Raw genomic sequence first — 18,615 nt, forward strand, 5'->3', positions numbered from 1 at the left:
ATTATGAATGCAAAGAGCTTAAGATCAGTCATATTGTCCACCAATATCTTATCTCCTAAATGACACTTGCTAAATCTATTTATTGACCATGTGTAAGCTTTCATTGCTCCCCATGTTATGCCTATCTTGCCTTTTAGAGAAATGTTTGAAGTGAACAACTCAAAATGCCCCTCCAGTGATTTGGGCTAGCAAACAGGACTGAATCCCATCTTCCCTAAGCAAACACCAGTTCCATTTCAAAGGTACAGGCTGCTATTTGCAGCTGATCAGAGATAAGATCAAAACCATATTGGAAAGAGCAGCCCCAGAGACAGGCCCTCATTTGTTGTCAGAGAGCCGTGTCATCATGTCACAGAGATCAGCTCTGTGTTCAATAGACAGGCCACACAAAACCATCTGTGCTCACCTGAAAGGAGCTTCATATTATCACAGCTCCAATCCTAATTGAGACGTGCTCATGAGAAAGGTAAAGTCAGGGCTGGGGGATTGTATGGCAAACCTGCTGATTAATATGTCCTAGCTGATATTTCTGTTGAAGGATTTTCTGCTACTGGGTTGTCTAGATAATGCATTATTAACATTCAGCTACTTAGCAAAAAGTTTTACTTCTATGAATTTCCTTCTAAAAGAAAAAGTGCATAACCTATTGATTGACATTATAATGAGCACAAGTATGATACTGGGATATAGTTTTTTTCATACCTATTCCAGAACACCAATTGTATTTTCATTTCACAAAACTGTTTTCAGTGAATAACAGCAACTTTTTGTTTGACTTTGCCTTATTCCGTGTCCTGGTAGAAGACTTAGTAATACTAGAGACTACCTGATAGTTATTGATAGTTTTATATCTGAAGTTATTGATGCATTTTTTTTACCTAGATATAGTTTATGTCACCATAGGGTTTGCAATATTCAGGAGGAAAAGGAAATTTTTTTCAACAATCCAAAGTAACTGAGTTTTATGTGTTATCATACTATTAAAGCTCAACTCTAGGGACACAATAATGCAGCTCTGTATTTAGTGATAAATCATTAAATGTATTTTGTATTTGCAACTAGTGTAAGTACTTGATATTGACCTGGCATTATTTAACTAAAACAATTGATTACTGCCCCTAATATTTTTTTACGTGCATTAACATTTAAATTTTCAGGACATAATTTTGGGGTATTCCATTCTTGGTCCAAGCAGTACTGATACACAGAGTTTTAGCAATATATTAAGTAGGATAATATCTGAGAAAAAAAATAGTTTCTAGTACAAGTTCACTAATATGGCTACAATCGCCTCAAGTATTATTCAACTATAATAAGCCACAAGTAAAGCACTTAAAATATATATTATTCACTGCACAAAAATAAACAGTTGCCCTAAAGCAGAAGGAAGGCAATACAGTCACATACTTTCTAAACGCTCCCCACCGCTCTTCTACTTCTTGCATTCAGTTAGTAATCTATATGTAAATACATTTATTTTTTCACTTTTCTCAAGCGGTCATGTGACTGGTGGATGTATTTTAAAGTAAATAGAGAAACGAGAGAGCACCGGTTGATAGTGTGGACACTCATTCATCCTAATAATAAAATTGTGCCAGATCCCAAAGTTGTTCTATATAAATAGCTAGAGGGAGTAGTTCATTAACTTTATAGGCACAACCAAGGTGATGCGTGTATTTGTTGAACAACTGATGAAAATGAACTTTTTCAGGCCACACAATGGCTAGATTAGTGTACTTTGGTGGGATGACATTCAGCACCACTATCAACTCTGTTCTAACAGACACACATGTTGAGATTTGCATTCACAGAATCACTTGGAACAAGTGAAAACATTTATTTACATTGAGATTTGTTACCAACTGAATGCAGAAAGTAAAAGAATGGTGGGAGTGAGCATTTAGAAGGTATGTGAATGCCCTGCCTTTCCTTCTACTTTAAGTAATGTTCAATGCTGGACTGGCATAATTTGGTGATCAACCTGGGATTTAATGGGTTAGGTTAAGAAAAGCATTATGATTTAGGGATTAAGTTTACGATAAAAAGGAATGTAAACTCTTAACAATGAACAGAAAATGCAGAGAAACAAGATTGGGAGTTTTGAGGTAACAAAAAAACCAAATCAAATTAATAATACAAATTTCATAATTTTATTTAAACATACATGATTAAAAAATCAATATGTTTTAAAACCAAAACATGAATGATCATGCAGTCACAGTACAAAAGTTGGTTGTCTCTACATGTTCCGCCATAATCATGGCTTCTTCTGGAGCTTTTGTAGGACCTTTATATGTCGACCAAATGTGATCAAGTTTCCAAAGGACTCACAGAACCCACCAGGATGTTCAATGAGGTATCGGTGTGCCATAAAAAGGGGGACAATAGCCCTAAATTCGCACCCTGTAGTGATAAGAAGTCAAGGAGCTCATAGGCTGATAATTATATCACACCTGTGGGGTATAATTCATATACTTGTAGTAAGCTTCAAAAGGACCATGCAGTCGAAGTAAGCACTTCCTTCACTGAAAATTACAAATTCCTTTCCTTAGTATCAATGTGATACCATTGAACCAGGGAAGACCAATGTTGATTAGTCTATCCCAAGGAAATATCCCTTTTAACCTCATATTTATAATCCTGCAGGTGCCATACAGGGAGATTGGCCAACGGCCCAATGGCCACATTTTTCCATTTAAGCCTGTTAAAAAGAATATGGAACTCATTTTGTTATATCTATTCAAGGGCAAAAATTCTAGTAAATCCTGCAAAAAATCTTGCCAGCTGATAACTTCCTGTGCTGCATTCTCATCGGTTACAAGATCCCTAACTATCTTTGAGGATTTCACAATCCCTTCACTCTAAGTAGTAGCCTGCTTGAATGTCACTTCCATGTATAAGGTGATAGTGCTAAGACAGTGGCTTTGCAATGGCCACCCCAGCATTTGCAATTTAAGACAGGACATTGTTGTATGCATTCATGTAATTTGTGTCAGCACAGTACCCTGAAAACGTCCCCTTTCAATGCTTAGTAATGCCTATCTCCACCCTCTGAAGCCACTGCCTGACTTTTCTGTCAGCTGCTCCTGCCAATCTACTGACTGTGCCCATGCCTGTAAAACACTATACCTAGGGATAGCTGGGGGTATAGTGTGTGTTGCTGGACCAACCAACTACATGTCCCAGCAGGACGTTCAAATGAAAGTCTGGGCAGTTTTCCTGGCCAGTAACATTTCAAAGTATACTTTTAGCCTGCAGAAATACAATCCTGAAGGTGAGATGATGTCATATACACAGTGTAAGGTATTTTTCAGTTCATTTGCTTGGCTTATTAGAGTTTATATCTACTTCATGGTTAAAAGTTCAGAGCGCATAAGGTTTTTTTTTTTTAAATTCTCTCAGTGTCGAAACCCTTGGAGAGAACACTATTAACACTGGCCCTTCGGCTCCAAAACATAATGTACACTCTCAAAAAATATAAGATGACACAATAACAAGTTATATTTTTTTTTCTGTTACACTCAGCCCCCCAGTATGCTTTATTTAAGGAAATGTATTGCTGCAACAACCATGAGCAGGAGTTTATAGAATCACTTTCAAGTCTCATGTTCTGACAAGGGAAGTGAGAAAACCATTAAGTTCACAAGGACATTCAGTACTTCTCGGTGCCCCTTCACACGAATGTAGTGTAATTCTTCCTGTAGGATTGTGAAAATAAAACGCAAAATGTGTTTTTTTGACTAAAGCATGGGTGAGCTCCTCTATGGTTTTTAAGCAATAAAATGATGAACAATATAGGCAAGAACAAGTTGTCAGCTCAGGCAGATTATATAATGCACAGATAAAAAGGCTAAATTGTACTTCATGCTGCAAAATAATTACAAAATAAGGTTGATATTCATTCTGTGTTTTTGCAAGAGCATTCCTTCAGCTTATCTGTTGCAGGGCAGCTGTTTCTTTTTATTCATTATGGACCCCTGAGATTCATATACCTCCTGCACAGTTGACACTTCACTCTATACATAGTGGTCAAGGGGGGACATACAACGTGACACATTAATCATCTGCATTATCACCTACATTAAATGTATTCATAGTTAAAAAGAAAACGATTCTACAGTGCTAAACTATGATCCTTCCTAAATCCACTTACATGTTTCAAAATTATGTTTTACTTTATCTGTTTTATACAAGAATAAAATGCCTGTACATTTGGGTACTTCTATAAATGTTTAAAATCATTATACATGAATGCTGTACTTTTGATAGTGAAAGCAAATGAGAATATATAAAGTATGCTTGAAAAAAGTCACTGCCAACTCTGATAAGCAGATTTGAAACAGCTACCTAATTGTGTAAAGCTCTGCCTTATGATCTAAGCAGTGTTCCATGACTTCCCAGGCATCTACTTATGGTGATGCTTGTCACCTACTGGTGACTACTGGTAGATATGTAATAATAATCTATGATATTTAAAAATTGAATGAAAAACAAAAAAAAGACATGGTTATTTAATATACACAAAGAGCAACGACTGTGTGTAAGGGCCGGTTCACACTGCGACGCGAGGCGAGGCGACACGGCTCGCCTCGCCTCGCTCCCGCAAGTCGCCCCCATACAGTGCTATGGAACCGTTCTGAGAGGAGCGACTCGAGTCGCTCCGACTCAGAAAAAAGGTTCCTGTACTACTTCGGGGCGACTTCGGGGGCGACTTGCATTGACTTCTATGCAGAAGTCCTCTGCAAGTCGCTGCTGACCCCCCCTGCAAGTCGCGGCGAGGAAGTCGGAGACGCCTCGCCGCGGCTCGCAGTGTGAACCGGCCCTTAAGCACAGTAATGCCGTGTACACACGATCGGAATTTCAGCCAGCAAAAGACAGATGAGAGCTTTTCATCGGAAAATGTGACCGTGTGTATGCTCCATCAGAATTTAGCTGGCTGAATTCCCGCCAGCAAAAATTTAATAGCATGTTCTCAATTTTCCCAATGGAAAAACTTTCTATCGGAAATTCGGATCGTGTGTATGCAATTCCGACGCGCAAAAACTCACGCATGCTCATATTCAACTACAAGATAGAAGCTATTGGCTAGTAGGTATTGAACTTCCTTTTTCTAGTCCCGCCATACGTGTTGTACGCCACTGCGTTCTTGGCGGTCAGAATTTGGTGTGACCATGTGTAGGCAAGACAGTTTGAACAGAATTCCGAGGGGAAAACCATCAGAGCTTTTTCCGACGAGAATTCCGATCGTCTGTATGCGGCATAACTCCTGGAAACCAGTCACTTCGCAAAAAAATAAAAAAAAACACACATTAGTGATCTACATGTAGTAATGACTTGTGGCAGATTTACAGTAAATGTAACTATTGACAGTTAAACACTGTGAAGTAGTATAGTTAAATCTTTTTTCAGCCATTAAAAATAACAGCTGGCAAGAAGTTGACTGAGAATTCATAGTCATGCTGGTAAGTGTTGTTTTATCCAAAGGAAGTGCATGATAAGCCATTCATCTCTCATACCTAAAATCTCCCATTCCTTTGCACGGATAAAAGTTTATATTCTAAACAAAAAGGTTATATAAATTAGAACTGTGCCATAAATGGATACAATATTTCTATTTTGCCCATAGTACGTGATAGTTTACTGAGTCTTTAACTCAAACAGCTAAATACACAGATGAAGTTCATATATGAGGGCTGTTTTACCCACCATAGGAGTTTTTATTTATGTTCATTCATCCCTGAGATTTACACAGTCCTGCCACACAGACATAACCAGCCTGACTTTTTTTCTACTGCATTTAAGTAATACAACTAGGACTTAACTGTGAGTGGGTCAATTCTTCTCCCTCTCCCATTCTATTTCTCTCAATTTTTATTTTTAATCTGCCTTCAGCTCTGCTTTAAGCCTTACTGGGAGCATGGGTGGAAAATTCCCTCACATAACTGCTGTAGGTTAAGCTTTACTGTGTGAACCCTGGACGTGAATTCTTCACATATTACTGTAGATAATCCACCTGAGGCTATAAGACACACAAATCCTTTAACTTTCATCATCTGCTAAAATCTCTGTAGAGCAGGTGCACAAAAAATGCAATAACCCATATTTTCAAATGCATATGTGAAGATGCCCATAGTTTCCATGTCTACTCCGTCAAGAAACTAAGAACAACAAAATAAACTAAAAATATCAAATCTAAGACATCTGAAAGGTCAGTAAAAAAATCACAGCTCTGCAACAATCTAGCAATAACCTAGCCTTTTGTGTTGTTATTTACTGAAACATTATGAAGGCATCTTGCCACTAAGGAACCAAAGAAGTAAACTTTGCTGGTATTTCACTGGCATTCACTTTGTTCATAAATTCCATGGCAGAAAATGAGTTACTTTAGCCAGGGTAAACTTTATTTTTGTAAAGAAAACAGTGAATGAATGAAGGTGCAGCTGGGAGGCTTGCATGTTTTAAGTAACATTTTGACTTTATAATGCTATATCAGTTAACAAGCATGGTTGTTGCCTTTTTTTAATATATTACATCCATCCTTCTATAGAAAAATATACACTTGTGTTTTTTTACAAGTATGATTTAATCTTCTTTCTTGGATGTATAGTGTTAATAATTGTAATTTCCAGACAATCTCAATGAGTTGCAGTTAGGTTCTTTAAATTAAGCCTGGTTGTACTAGTGTAAGAGGTTTCAGAGTAACCTTGGTGCTTAAAAGAAGGCACCAATGTTAACCTAAATAAGGTGTTTGTATTTGCAAAAAGCTGTAGATTGGTTAAACGAGGGTAGGTTTCCTTGAAGAGGTTGTAAATCTCAGGAAAAAAAAGAAAAATGAACCCTGCAAGACAAAGGCATAATGAGCTAGTATAATCGCAAACTAGCTCATTATGCAATACTTACTTTAGAAGATGCCACGGATTGCCATCAGCCCCCAGAGTACAGCGCGGACAGCTTCCACCGGAGTTACTTCCGGGTTCGTGCCTCAGGCCAATCTCAGCTGTGATTGGCCAGAGCATGTGCATGGGAGCCACCCATCACAGCACGACTCCTGAAGAAATGGCACAGCGGCCTGTTTCTATAGTGCGCATGCGCTGATGAAGTTGGCAGCAGTGCATATATTGTACAAGTTTAGGAGATATTTAAGGAGATATTTAAGGTACCAACAAGTAAGCATTGCTATAGGCTTACATGTAGGTAAAAGTGATGTAACAGGGTTTACAACCACTTTAAAGGGACTGATGGTTTCTAGAGACTTTACCATATTAATGTCTCTGCCTATAATATTAAATGGGTGGAAAGAATGAGACATCGTATCTATTACCCATGTAGGAAACGTGATTTAACAGAACTGGGAGCATACACATTTAATAAAGAGAGTGGCTTACCCATATAACTACAATGTAGCATAACAAACCAACCACCAGGGTCTAGATTAGAGGAAATTATGTTTAGAGGACATGTGTGCTTAATTAGGATTGCCACACCAGCTTTCCATAGGGGTCTGAAGCTACAGTACATAGGAGTGAGCAAAGGATGTCACAGAAAATTTAAAAGAACCCCCTTCAGAAAAATGTGTTCCCTGTGTTAAAATAACAACTGCTTGGGATGACCTAAATACCTAGAAGCAAGTCATCTCTTCCTTATAGAGTTTAAACCCTTCACGTTAAGTGATCTGTAAATACATTGTAATCAATGATAACATAATGCTCACAGTAGTCAGACTGAGCAAAAAAACTGACTAGTATGTAAATCTACAGTAAAGAAATCCACAAAAAGATTTAAAAAAATATAAACCAAAACATCCATTAATAGAATTAAGAATATAGCTATTGTCTAGATGAGACCTATGTATCAGTAACCGCATTAGTCAAAAGCCTATGAACAACATATGTCTGAGGAGCCCGTGGAAGCCTCCGTGGGACCTTAAGGGCTAAAGTAGAGAGGCTCGTGGAAGAGCTTGAGTTTGTTTCTTTCTCTTGGATTTGGCTGGTGTCTATACCTTTCTTGGTGTGGATTCCTGACTGAGTACTGGAGAAGAATAACCATGGCTTCATCCAAAGAAGGAGGTAGCCCAAATTTTTAAACAAGCCTTCTCCTTCTTGAAGATCTATCTTTTGAAAGAATGAGACAGAACAGAAAGCCTCAATGGTATGATACAGGATTCTTCTGGAGATGCATTGTAAACAGATGGCACATATTTAGTGTTATAGGGCATAGGTCACTAAATGTTTGCAGCACTTCTATAATCAATGGTGGACTTTGAAGCCGGGCATGCTGGTCGCAAAAGCTATCTCTCCATGTTGGTAGGCCTTAGCTTCCAGGAAGGTGAGGTGGTTTTCTGGCACCCTATTTTATCCATATGGGGTTACTGGAGGCATTCTCTCAGGATCTGGGTCTCCTGTGCTTTAACATGTAACTGTTAAAGTAGCGGAAGAGAGAAAATTATTTATGGATAGTTCTTGTTTTGCAGATCTTATGGACAGTACATGTTTTGTAACATGTAACATTTCTGCTTATGTTCCCTGGAGAAAATAAACTTATCACAGATTGTTGGTAAAGCCCAAAAAGGTTTGGTAATATATGGCTTAGCAGTCAACGTTGTTCTTTTTAGTATATATTTTAATAAAGCCCATATGTTTGCTTTCCAATAAATTATACTTATAATTATATATATATATATATATATATATATATATATATATATATATATATATATATATATATATATATATATATATATATATATATAAATAATTATAATTATATATAATTATATAATACACACTATGTACCTAGACATAGCTAACAGGTGGACTCTGAATAAAGTAATATACTAATTATATCATACCTGTAATGACCGCATTAGGATAGAGCTACAGACGTTCTTGACATTATGTAACTAGACAAGGTCTATTTTTAACACATGGGTATGGAGACCATGGGAATCTTAAGACTCATATAGCTTGCCACCCCAACATCAGATATATTGATTTACTTTCCAGTCTCTCTGTGAACTGAAAAGCCAGGCCTAGATTTCTACATGAAAGCATTAAAAGAAATGCTAAACACCCAGCTGAGATGGCAATAAATTAGATTTGAATGAAACTGTGCTTAGTATTCCTGAATCCTAATGTCAAACCAAGGGAAATGTCTATTACTGTCATGTTTGCTGTAGAACGAGTTGATACAGGTTCCGTAGGTTACTGCCATGAAACCTTGTCAGTACAGACAATCACAAGATGACGGCAACCAGCCCATAGTCTCATTTTGCTTAACCTGTCAGAAGCATCTGAATAATTCAAGTAATATCATGGGCGCATATGTTCTTTCCTTGTTCATCCTCTGATGCAGAGTATAGTGACACTCCATTATTTTAATCATTGTAATCATTTATAGCATTTGAAATTGTATGACAATTTTTAATATTATTACTTTCACTGTATTTCTACCTACAACAATTCATAAGCACAGCTTCCAGCTGACCATTTTACATGTACTGTGAAAGTGAACGTTTGATGAATACGTTTGAAACAGAATCTTTAAATTTAAATTGCATATTTCAAAGGGTTTACATTCTACTCTCATCAAATATAGGGCTATCACTTTTTTGTTGAGGAAATTTAAAGCTGAATTCCAGACACAAAAACTTTTATTCAAATCTATTTGTCAATAGCCATAATGAAAATAAGTCCTCTCTGTGTGCACAACATTTCTTTGCGAACCCAATTATTACCTTGTTAGTATCTATTCACATTGGAATTAGAAACAGGCGTTTGAAGTGTGTTTTTGCTCCTCCTCAAACACCTAGAAAAGCAGTCTGCAGTGGATAATATGAACAGTGGAAAACCTGTAGCAACCGCGTCACTTTACATCTCTGTATGGCAAAAATGAAGCTACATGTCTAGTCTGGGAGAAGCTGAAGACTTTCATCCCTTCCATTCAAGTCTATGGAAATGCATTGTAAATATGCATGTAGCATTTATAGCCTGTTTACAGTGAGTTTGCCAATCAAATTTCAGTGAGGTTAAAGGTGGAAAATCAGTTATCACTTATGCCACGTACACACAATCAGACTATCTGGTGGACTTAGTCCGGCGGACAAACCTCCGGACTTTGAAGCGGAGGTCCGCCGGAAAAGTGGGCGGGTCTGCTCGTTTTGAAGTCGGGCGGACCTCCGCTTTAAAGTCTGGAGGTTTGTCCGGTGCGGCAGACAAACCGCCGAACTATGGCCGGACTTTTGAAATGAATGGACTTGCCCACACACTGAGGAAAGTCCGTTCATTTTGAACGCGGCTCCAGGTAGACGGGACTAGCGAAGGAAGTTGATGTCGCTGCCTCCATCAGCGAGATTGACACCTTGCCGGCCCCGTCACCTCATATGGACTTAAAGGGGAAGCCCTACGTCAAAAAAAGGCCTGGGGCCCCCCCAAGGTCCATATCAGACCCTTATCCGAGCACGCAGCCCGGCCGGTCAGGAAAGGGGATGGGGACGAGCGAGCGCCCCCCTCCTGAGCCGTACCAGGCCGCGTGCCCTCAACATGGGGGGGTGCTTTGGGGAAGGAGGGCCCTGCGGCCCCCCCACCCCAAAGCACCTTGTCCCCATGTTGATGAGGACAAGGGCCTCTTCCCAACAACCCTGGCCATTGGTTGTCGGGGTCTGTGGGCGGGGGGCTTATCGGAATATGGGAGCCCCCTTTAATAAGGGGGCCCACCAGATACCGGCCCCCCACCCTATGTGAATGAGTATGGGGTACAATGTACCCCTACCCATTCACCTGGTGAAAAAAATGTAAATAAAACACAACACAAAGTTTTAAAATAATTTATTGCACAGCTCCGGGGGTTTTCTTCCGTCTTGGGGTCTTCTCGCCGGACTCCTCCACTATCTTCTGCTAGCTCTTTTATTAGCGGATGAGCCTGGTTTTCTTCTTTGTTGCCGCCCGGGGGTCTTCTTCTGACTCACAGTCTGGTGGACAATTTTGAGTCAAAACTTCTTTCTAAGTCCACCGGACTTTTGGGGGAAAAAAGTCAGCCGGAGCCCACACATGGGCGGATTGTCCGCCAGATAGTCCGATCGTGTGTACGGGGCATTAGATGGTGCCCGGGGTGCAGTTTTTAACGCACTTTAAGCTCATGTCAAAAACACAAGGTAATGCTATAGGCCTGTTGGCTCACATTACTGTCAGCACTAGTATTTTTAGCATGTGTGAGCTTATCCTTAAAGTGGCAAGGGCATCACCACTCTACTGTATATAGCCTGAACAGAGCTATGAGAGGGACCCTGCAGTCCTTTTAACTACAGGCTGCCTGCAGACAACTACAGGTTGGAGCTGATGCAAGACCAGTTAACCTACACAAGGAGAGAGAGCAGCGATGACTGGTCTGTATCACAGTAGGCTCCTCCACTTAGACAGAGTTTCAAACTAGCTTACTACACAGATCAGGAAGAAATACACAAAGATTCAAGAATATGCATGCCTCTTGTATTTAAACAATATTTGCACACTTTTTTTGCTGTCTGTGCTGTGTCCTGAAGACACAATAGGAAGTTTGAGGAAATCATCCCAAAGTAAGGAGAAATTCCCTTGTAGGGAGTTCTCACTGGAACAGGTGACCCACACCTCATTAGGTGATAATTGTAAAATTTTTGATTTACCCGCACTTTTTTCCAGTAACAATGATCACTAAGGCCGCGTACACACGCGGGGACTGTTCGCTCAACTTTGTCCGCTGAACAGTGTTTCAGCGGACAGTCCGCCCGTGTGTGGGCTTTCAGCGGACAGTTTCAGCGAACAGTCTGCTGAACAAGGTTTTTCGGAATTTCAGAAAAACTGTCCGCTGAAACCTTGTTTCAGCGAACAGTCCCCTCGTGTGTAGGCTTGTTCGTCAAACAAAGTTCCGCGCATGCTCAGAAAGAATTTATACGCCGAAGGTTGCATTGCAGTGTATAGGACGTCGTTTTCTAGTCCCGTCGTACGTGCCGTTCACGTCATCGCGCACGGTTTCAGCAAACTGTTCGTACTTCGTGTGTGGCCATGTCCGTCCATGCTAATTTTGAGCGGACTGTCCGCTGAAACTGTTTGACGAACAAAGTTGAGCGAACAGTCCCCGCGTGTGTACGCGGCCTTAGACAATATAAAGTACAGCTCTCCCCAGTAGGAACATAGGCAGCAATAAAAATCGAATTATACTCTAAAGTTACCCAAGGACAGTTGCATATGACTTTTTCTACATGGGTTTGGACATAACCTAATTAATTACCTACCCTACCTGAAAGCCACACCAGTAATTATATATTATTATATTGTACTTGCACAATTAAAACATTTCTTTTCTTTGTCTTTGTGTAAGTGTCTTTTAAGAAGAGCAAACAAACCCTAGGTTCTAGGTAGCCAGTGAGCATTAAACGTTATAGCTAGCATCTGTATTGAGAGCCTTATCTTTGCTATTTATGGTTCCTTAAAATAGCCCAATGAACTACAATATAAGCTATCCTGGCATTTTAACGCTGCAATAGTTAGTTGTTGAATTGCTATGATCTTACTTGGAAGCATACTAGCATTTTTCCCAGTAGCACCACTGAATATATACAGTATATTTGTCATTGTACAGAAGAGTGTTTACATCCATGATGTGGAGTTGGCCTCTCTATGATGCATGCTTTTATTCTTACTATCTCATGCAACACATAAATTCTTTTCATTCTTATTCCCATCATTCCATTTCTTTTTCCTATCAGAGTGAAATTGGACACAGCCCTCCTCCTGCCTACACCCCTATGTCAGGAGTAAGTATTCCACCATAGCCTTTAATCTTTGTCTTGACTTTGACCCTTTTGTTGTTTTTTTCTTTTTTTTGTTTTCCTTCCATTAGTTTGACCCCAGTGTTTGTGCATTAATTTTGCCATTAATATACTATAACACACTCTCAGCCAAGCACAATATTTAATCTGACCAGAATGACCTACAGTAGGTATATCCTGACCCTTCCTCACCCTTGGTGTGTAAGTGTATGTATCTCACTCCTTACCTGCCATACATCTCTTCCATATCTTTAATTGTCTATATTCATTGCAATTTAAATGCTAACTAAGCATTGGTTCTGATTGCTTCATGAGGCTTAAGGAAAAAATACTAGCAGGATAAATAACAAAAAAACAACATAACATCTAGGGTGGATTACAGGCGTGGTTGGCTTAAAATGCTTTTTTTTTTCAAGAGCTAGTTTGTTATCCACTACTAAGGATAAGCTTTCGGTTCAGGTCTAATAAGCATTAAACCCAAACCCAGCCTGTTTGGTATTTGGTAGTACCACTAAATGACCGATCCTTGTATGTTTACAAATAGAAGCAAGTCGGAGATCTGTCACTTAGCAGTGGCAATGTTACTGTTGCTAAATGACAGATGACAGATCCCTGTTTGTAAAAAAGAAAATCACTTTGAAAGGAATACATCATACTTCTACAAATGCACATGCAAGGTTAAGGCATTTCCAAAGCATATTATTTCAAGGATTTGTGTATTTTTGTTGCCTTTTAAGCTGCTGTTGGTCCAAGTTCCCTACAAAATTGACCAGCTACCTCCTTTTTTAACAAAAGCTTCTAAATAGGACATGAAAAGGCAAGGGCAAAAAATAACCCACAGACTTTAATGGAGTTAGTGATATGTTTGGGTTTAGCAGGCTTTTTGCTAGGTTCACTGAACCACTGAGAAACAAAATGTGTCAGGGTTCACTCATCCTATCCACTACATACATACAATTTTGGAAACAGACTTCATTACCTACTAAAGGCCTAAAATGTAATGCTCTAGAACTTTTTCTTTCCAGCGACGCTTTCATAAGCAAAAACTGCACACTCAGTTAAACAGCTATTTATTTTACATATGTATGACTGCATTTTTTGCTTTGCCTGGGGTCCTTTTGAGAATTCAAAAATCATAGATGCATGTAGCCACTTTAGCAGCACCAGTATTGCTTTGCATTGTTACTGACCCTTATAAATAAATCAAATACCTAACTTCTTTGGAGTAAAATCTGTCAATAGCAAAGTTTGTCTTTACTCTTCCCAATAACAGAATTTATATATACACGGTTAAGATACTGTACAGGACATGGACCATTTATTAGTACAGGATAATTAAGCAGTAATTTAAAAATTGCCACAAATAATTGTGCATAAGGCAGGCCTTAAGCAGTGCAAATTTCTTTCCTGCAACCATGGGAGAAATTTGCACGATTCCTCTGTCAACACAGACAGTGCTAACAGGGCAATCCCTCCTGCTGAGCTATTGTCTGCTCCTAGTGAGGGGGGTTCCTGCTAAACAAGCTGAGATTCGAACCATGTATGTATCAGTATTACATTGTATATCCCTGTATGTTGCGGTCGTTCAGGTGCTTACAAAATTTTTCTGAAGCTATTGATGCCCCCACTGAAACCACTGCCTGTGGAAGGGAATTCCTCATCCTTACCACTCTTACAGTAAAGAACCCTCTACGCAGTTTAAGGTTAAACCTCTTTTCTTCCTCTAACCTCTAATTTTAGTGAGTAGTCACCAGTATGGTACTTGTAAATTGGAATCATATCCCCTCTCAAGTGTCTCCTCTCCAGAGAGAATAAGTTCTGTGCTCGCAACCTTTCTTCATAACTAATATACTCCAGACCCTTTATTAGCTTTGTTGCCCTTTTTTGTACTCGCTCCATATCCAGTACATCCTTCCTGAGGACTGGTGACCAGAACTGTACAGCATACTCCAAGTGAGGCCGTGAGACCAGAGTCTTGTAGAGTGGGAGAATTATTGCTTTACCCCTGGAGTTAATCCCCTTTTTAATGCACGCCAATATTCTGTTTGCTTTGTCAGCAGCAGCTTGGCACTGAATGCCATTGCTGAGCCTATCATCTACTAGGACCCCCAGGTCCTTTTCCATCCTAGATTCCACCAGAGGTTCTCCCCCAGTGTATAGATTGCATTCATATTTTTGCCACCCAAATGCATTATTTTACATTTTTCTAAATTGAACTTCAGTTGCCATGTAGTTGCCCACCCCATTAATTTGTTCAGATCTTTTTGCAAAGTTTCCACATTCCACAGAGAAGTTATTGCCTTGCTTAGCTTAGTATCGTCCGCAAATACAGAGATTGAACTGTTTATCCCATCCTCCAGGTCGTTTATGAACAAATTAAATAGGATTGGTCCAAGCACAGAACCCTGGGGGACCCCATTACCCGCTCCTGACCATTCTGAGTACTCCCCATTTATCACCACCCTCTGAACTCGCCCTTGTAGCCAGTTTTCAATAAATGTACTCACCCTATGGTCCATGCCAATGGACCTTATTTTGTACAGTAAACGTTTATGGGGAAATGTGTCAAATGCTTTTGCAAAATCCAGATACACCACGTCTACGGCCTTCCTTTATCTAGATGGCAACTCACCTCCTCATAGAAGGTTAATAGATTGGTTTGGCAAGAACGATTCTTAATTAATCCATGCTGATTACTGCTAATGATACCGTTCTCTTTACTAAAATTTTGTATATAGTCCCTTATCAGCCCCTCCAAGAGTTTACATACTATTGATGTTAGGCTAACTGGTCTGTAATTCCCATAGAAATGTTATTATTTAATACTGCTAATAAAAGCAGTACAAATGAAAAATCATAATCTTCAAAAGCAGACTTACTGATCAGCTAGGGCTGTACACATGTGATGCGTATGACCAGGGGATGATTACAACGTCTCATGTGTTGAATAGTTTTGTATGTATTCTTTTGTTTATGAGAGTGCGTAGTCTGGCTCTTACGATTTTCTTTGGATGAAAATTGTACTAATTATATGAAAATCGGACGTTGTGTTCACGTATGATTAAAATTCTATAGTCTGCACATCCAGCTTTTGTCGTACGAAAAATCAGAATCAGCAGTCAAAAATACCATACTAACGATCCGAAAATTGTCAGATCGTTCGTCAAATGAAATTTTACTTGTATCGTGTATACGGGCCTTAAAACTCTAAAGCTGTTCATATACAGTGCAAATTTATTTCCTGCAATCACAGTGATTATCGCTAGTGGCTGTAGCAGCCACTAGCAACAATCACACGTGAATCCAGCAGGCTGATTGTACAGAAGTTGATTGCTCAATCAACTTGGTGCATTCAGCCTGCCCATTATCGGTTTAAATCTCAGCTGGTTCCTGCTGAACCGGCCAAGATTCAAACTGTGTATGGCCAGCCTAAACTTCCTGCCTGTCTGGTGAAACTGTTATCAACAGATCAGAAAATAAGGTTAAACGAAACCCCAGATGGTAGTAAAAACCCAACAAGTGTTCTAATTCTTCCCAATTCTATCCAACACTAGTAAAAAAATGGGGCTTGATAAACACTTAATTGAAGTGTGGCTTTAAATTATTGAACAGCCCCTCTTTTACAGTACATGCTAAGAACACCTGGCACTTTAAAAACTGTCTATAAGAATGAAATGCAACCACACAGATGTGCCTGTGCATACTGTATCTTTATGTGTGATCATTTGAGCCCTTGGAGATCCAGGTTGTTCTAAAAGGTGGATTTCTACACTTATTAACATATTTGATTTAGTCTTGAACTGCCTACCCTTTTCTGAATGGACCATCTCCATGATGGGTAGCTCCACTCACCAGTAAGCATTTGTAGTATTCGCAAGGTCAATTTGTGGCTGTAGAAGGTAGAGAGCATGTTTGCTCTTTAAAGCACCACTGGATTTAGCCCTTCATTGGAAACAATGTAAATTTCTGAAGGTATATCTAAGTAGACTCTGACTTGTAATTTCAGCCCCAAGTCCAATCGTTGTCAAAAGTTTATAGAATTCACCTCCATAACATCTCTAAAATTTGCTCCTTTTTAACAAATGAAACCGCCAAGCTCCTCATTCACTCCCTTGTTATCTCTCGTCTTGACTATTGCAACTCCCTTCTCATTGGCCTACCTCTCCATAGGCCAATGAGATCAATCTCCTCTTCAGTCTTTCATGAATGCTGCTGCCAGACTTATCCACCTTACCAACCGCTCAATCTGGTCTCCAAATATCCCCCAAATAGCCCCCTCCGCTCTTCTCAAGACCTTCTACTCTGATGCTCTCTCGTCTTCTCCTCCCATGCTTGTCTCCGGGATTTCTCCAGAGCCTCTCCCATCCTCTGGAACTCACTACCTCTACTGGTCCGGCTATCCCCTACTCTCGCTACCTTCAGGCAATCCCTGAAAACTCATCGCTTCAGGGAAGCCTACCATGTCTCCAACTAATCTCCTACCACTTCCATCAGCTCTTTCCCCACAGTTACAACCTTTTGTACCACCGGCCCCTCCCTATTAGATTGTAAACTATTCTGAGCAGGGCCCTCTTAATCCTCTTGTCTTTTATTGTATTGTAACTGTATTGTCTCCTTTTATATTGTAAAGCGCTGCGTAAACTGTTGGCGCTATATAAATCCTGTATAATAATAATAATATAATAATAATCTCTAAGTGGCTAAACATTCTCCCCATAGACAATTTAACATTTATTTGCTGGTTTACTTTGCAGTATCACGTTTGGAAGAAGGGTGGTGTAACGCTTTAGCTTACTGACTGAAATCTGAAAGTTCTCTCTACTGCCTTTAAAATAAAATTTCCCATTTCCACACCTTATTAACTTCATTTTCTATGTCCCTTGCTCATTATCTAGCCAAGCGTATGTCCAGATACATGAATACTCATTTAATAAAAGCAGTTTTATTGAAACTTCCAGCTCATCAATCAAAATATCATTATTTATCAGTTATAATTTATTTATCAGGGTATAATATTCCAGTCATTAGTAGCCTACCTATTATACCTTTCTAACCTGATTTATCAGGATCTTACACTTCTTTGCTCTCTGACATTTGGGGATCTATGTGCTCTGAAGATGTTTTTGTCACTGGCAGTTCTGTATCAGTAATAGTCTATGGCAGGGAAAGCAATCCATTAATGAATGAAAAAAGCATCATATTAAACTAAACCATTACTGATTATTCTGCACCCATAGTCACATCACTTTTCTGTTACAACTTTATAAGCCTATATTTATATGATGTCAACATATTGCAGCAGTAAATGGCAATAACCAAACTTTAAAGCTTGATAAGAAAATAAAATGATTTTAAAAGCCTCAGCTTCTTATTAAACATGAAAAAGAGCATTTTAAACTAGGTGAGTGGAACAGAAGCTCCCAATACCCCAGGAATATTAATTAGTGAAGCATACCACATGATTACCATAACACCCTGACGTTTGGGTGTCTTCATACGCAAAGCATAAATAACATTAGACATCAAACAGTTTATTATAAGGAGAAATGTAAAAGGAACGGTCTGGAACATCATTAATATAGAGTGTCCGGCACCATCACAGAAGGGATAGAGAATAAGAAGACAGCACAGTAATTGAATCAATCAGTCATTTGCTTTCTGATGCTGGGCCCAGGCTGTAGGTCAGCAAGTCATCAAAAGCTGTGGCAAAAACACTAATTACTACTCTACAGGACAAAGCTGTTAACTCACAGCAGTGTTTAACTCTCTGCATGCTGAACTGATAGAAGCAGTCTCCTTAACTTATGGAACAG

General features: G+C 39.3%; 1 protein-coding gene across 2 annotated transcripts in view; it reads left to right on the top strand.

Annotated features, from left to right (window-relative positions):
* The window catches only part of ERBB4 (erb-b2 receptor tyrosine kinase 4), a 1,370,666-nt gene that overhangs the window by 1,325,829 nt on the left and 26,222 nt on the right, over positions 1–18,615 (top strand). Inside the window, exon 26 of one of the 2 annotated variants that reach the window (XM_077448341.1) lies at positions 12,740–12,787. The exons of the other annotated variant lie outside the window; for it this stretch is intronic. Coding sequence (XP_077304467.1) covers positions 12,740–12,787 — 48 coding nt within the window. The remainder of the gene's footprint in view (positions 1–12,739; positions 12,788–18,615) is intronic. 2 annotated transcript variants of the gene reach the window in all.

This window comes from Lithobates pipiens, unplaced genomic scaffold, assembly GCF_037356315.1.
Source record: "Lithobates pipiens isolate NorthernLeopardFrog02 unplaced genomic scaffold, aLitPip1_a1.2 Scaffold_22, whole genome shotgun sequence".
Lineage (NCBI taxonomy): Eukaryota > Metazoa > Chordata > Amphibia > Anura > Ranidae > Lithobates > Lithobates pipiens.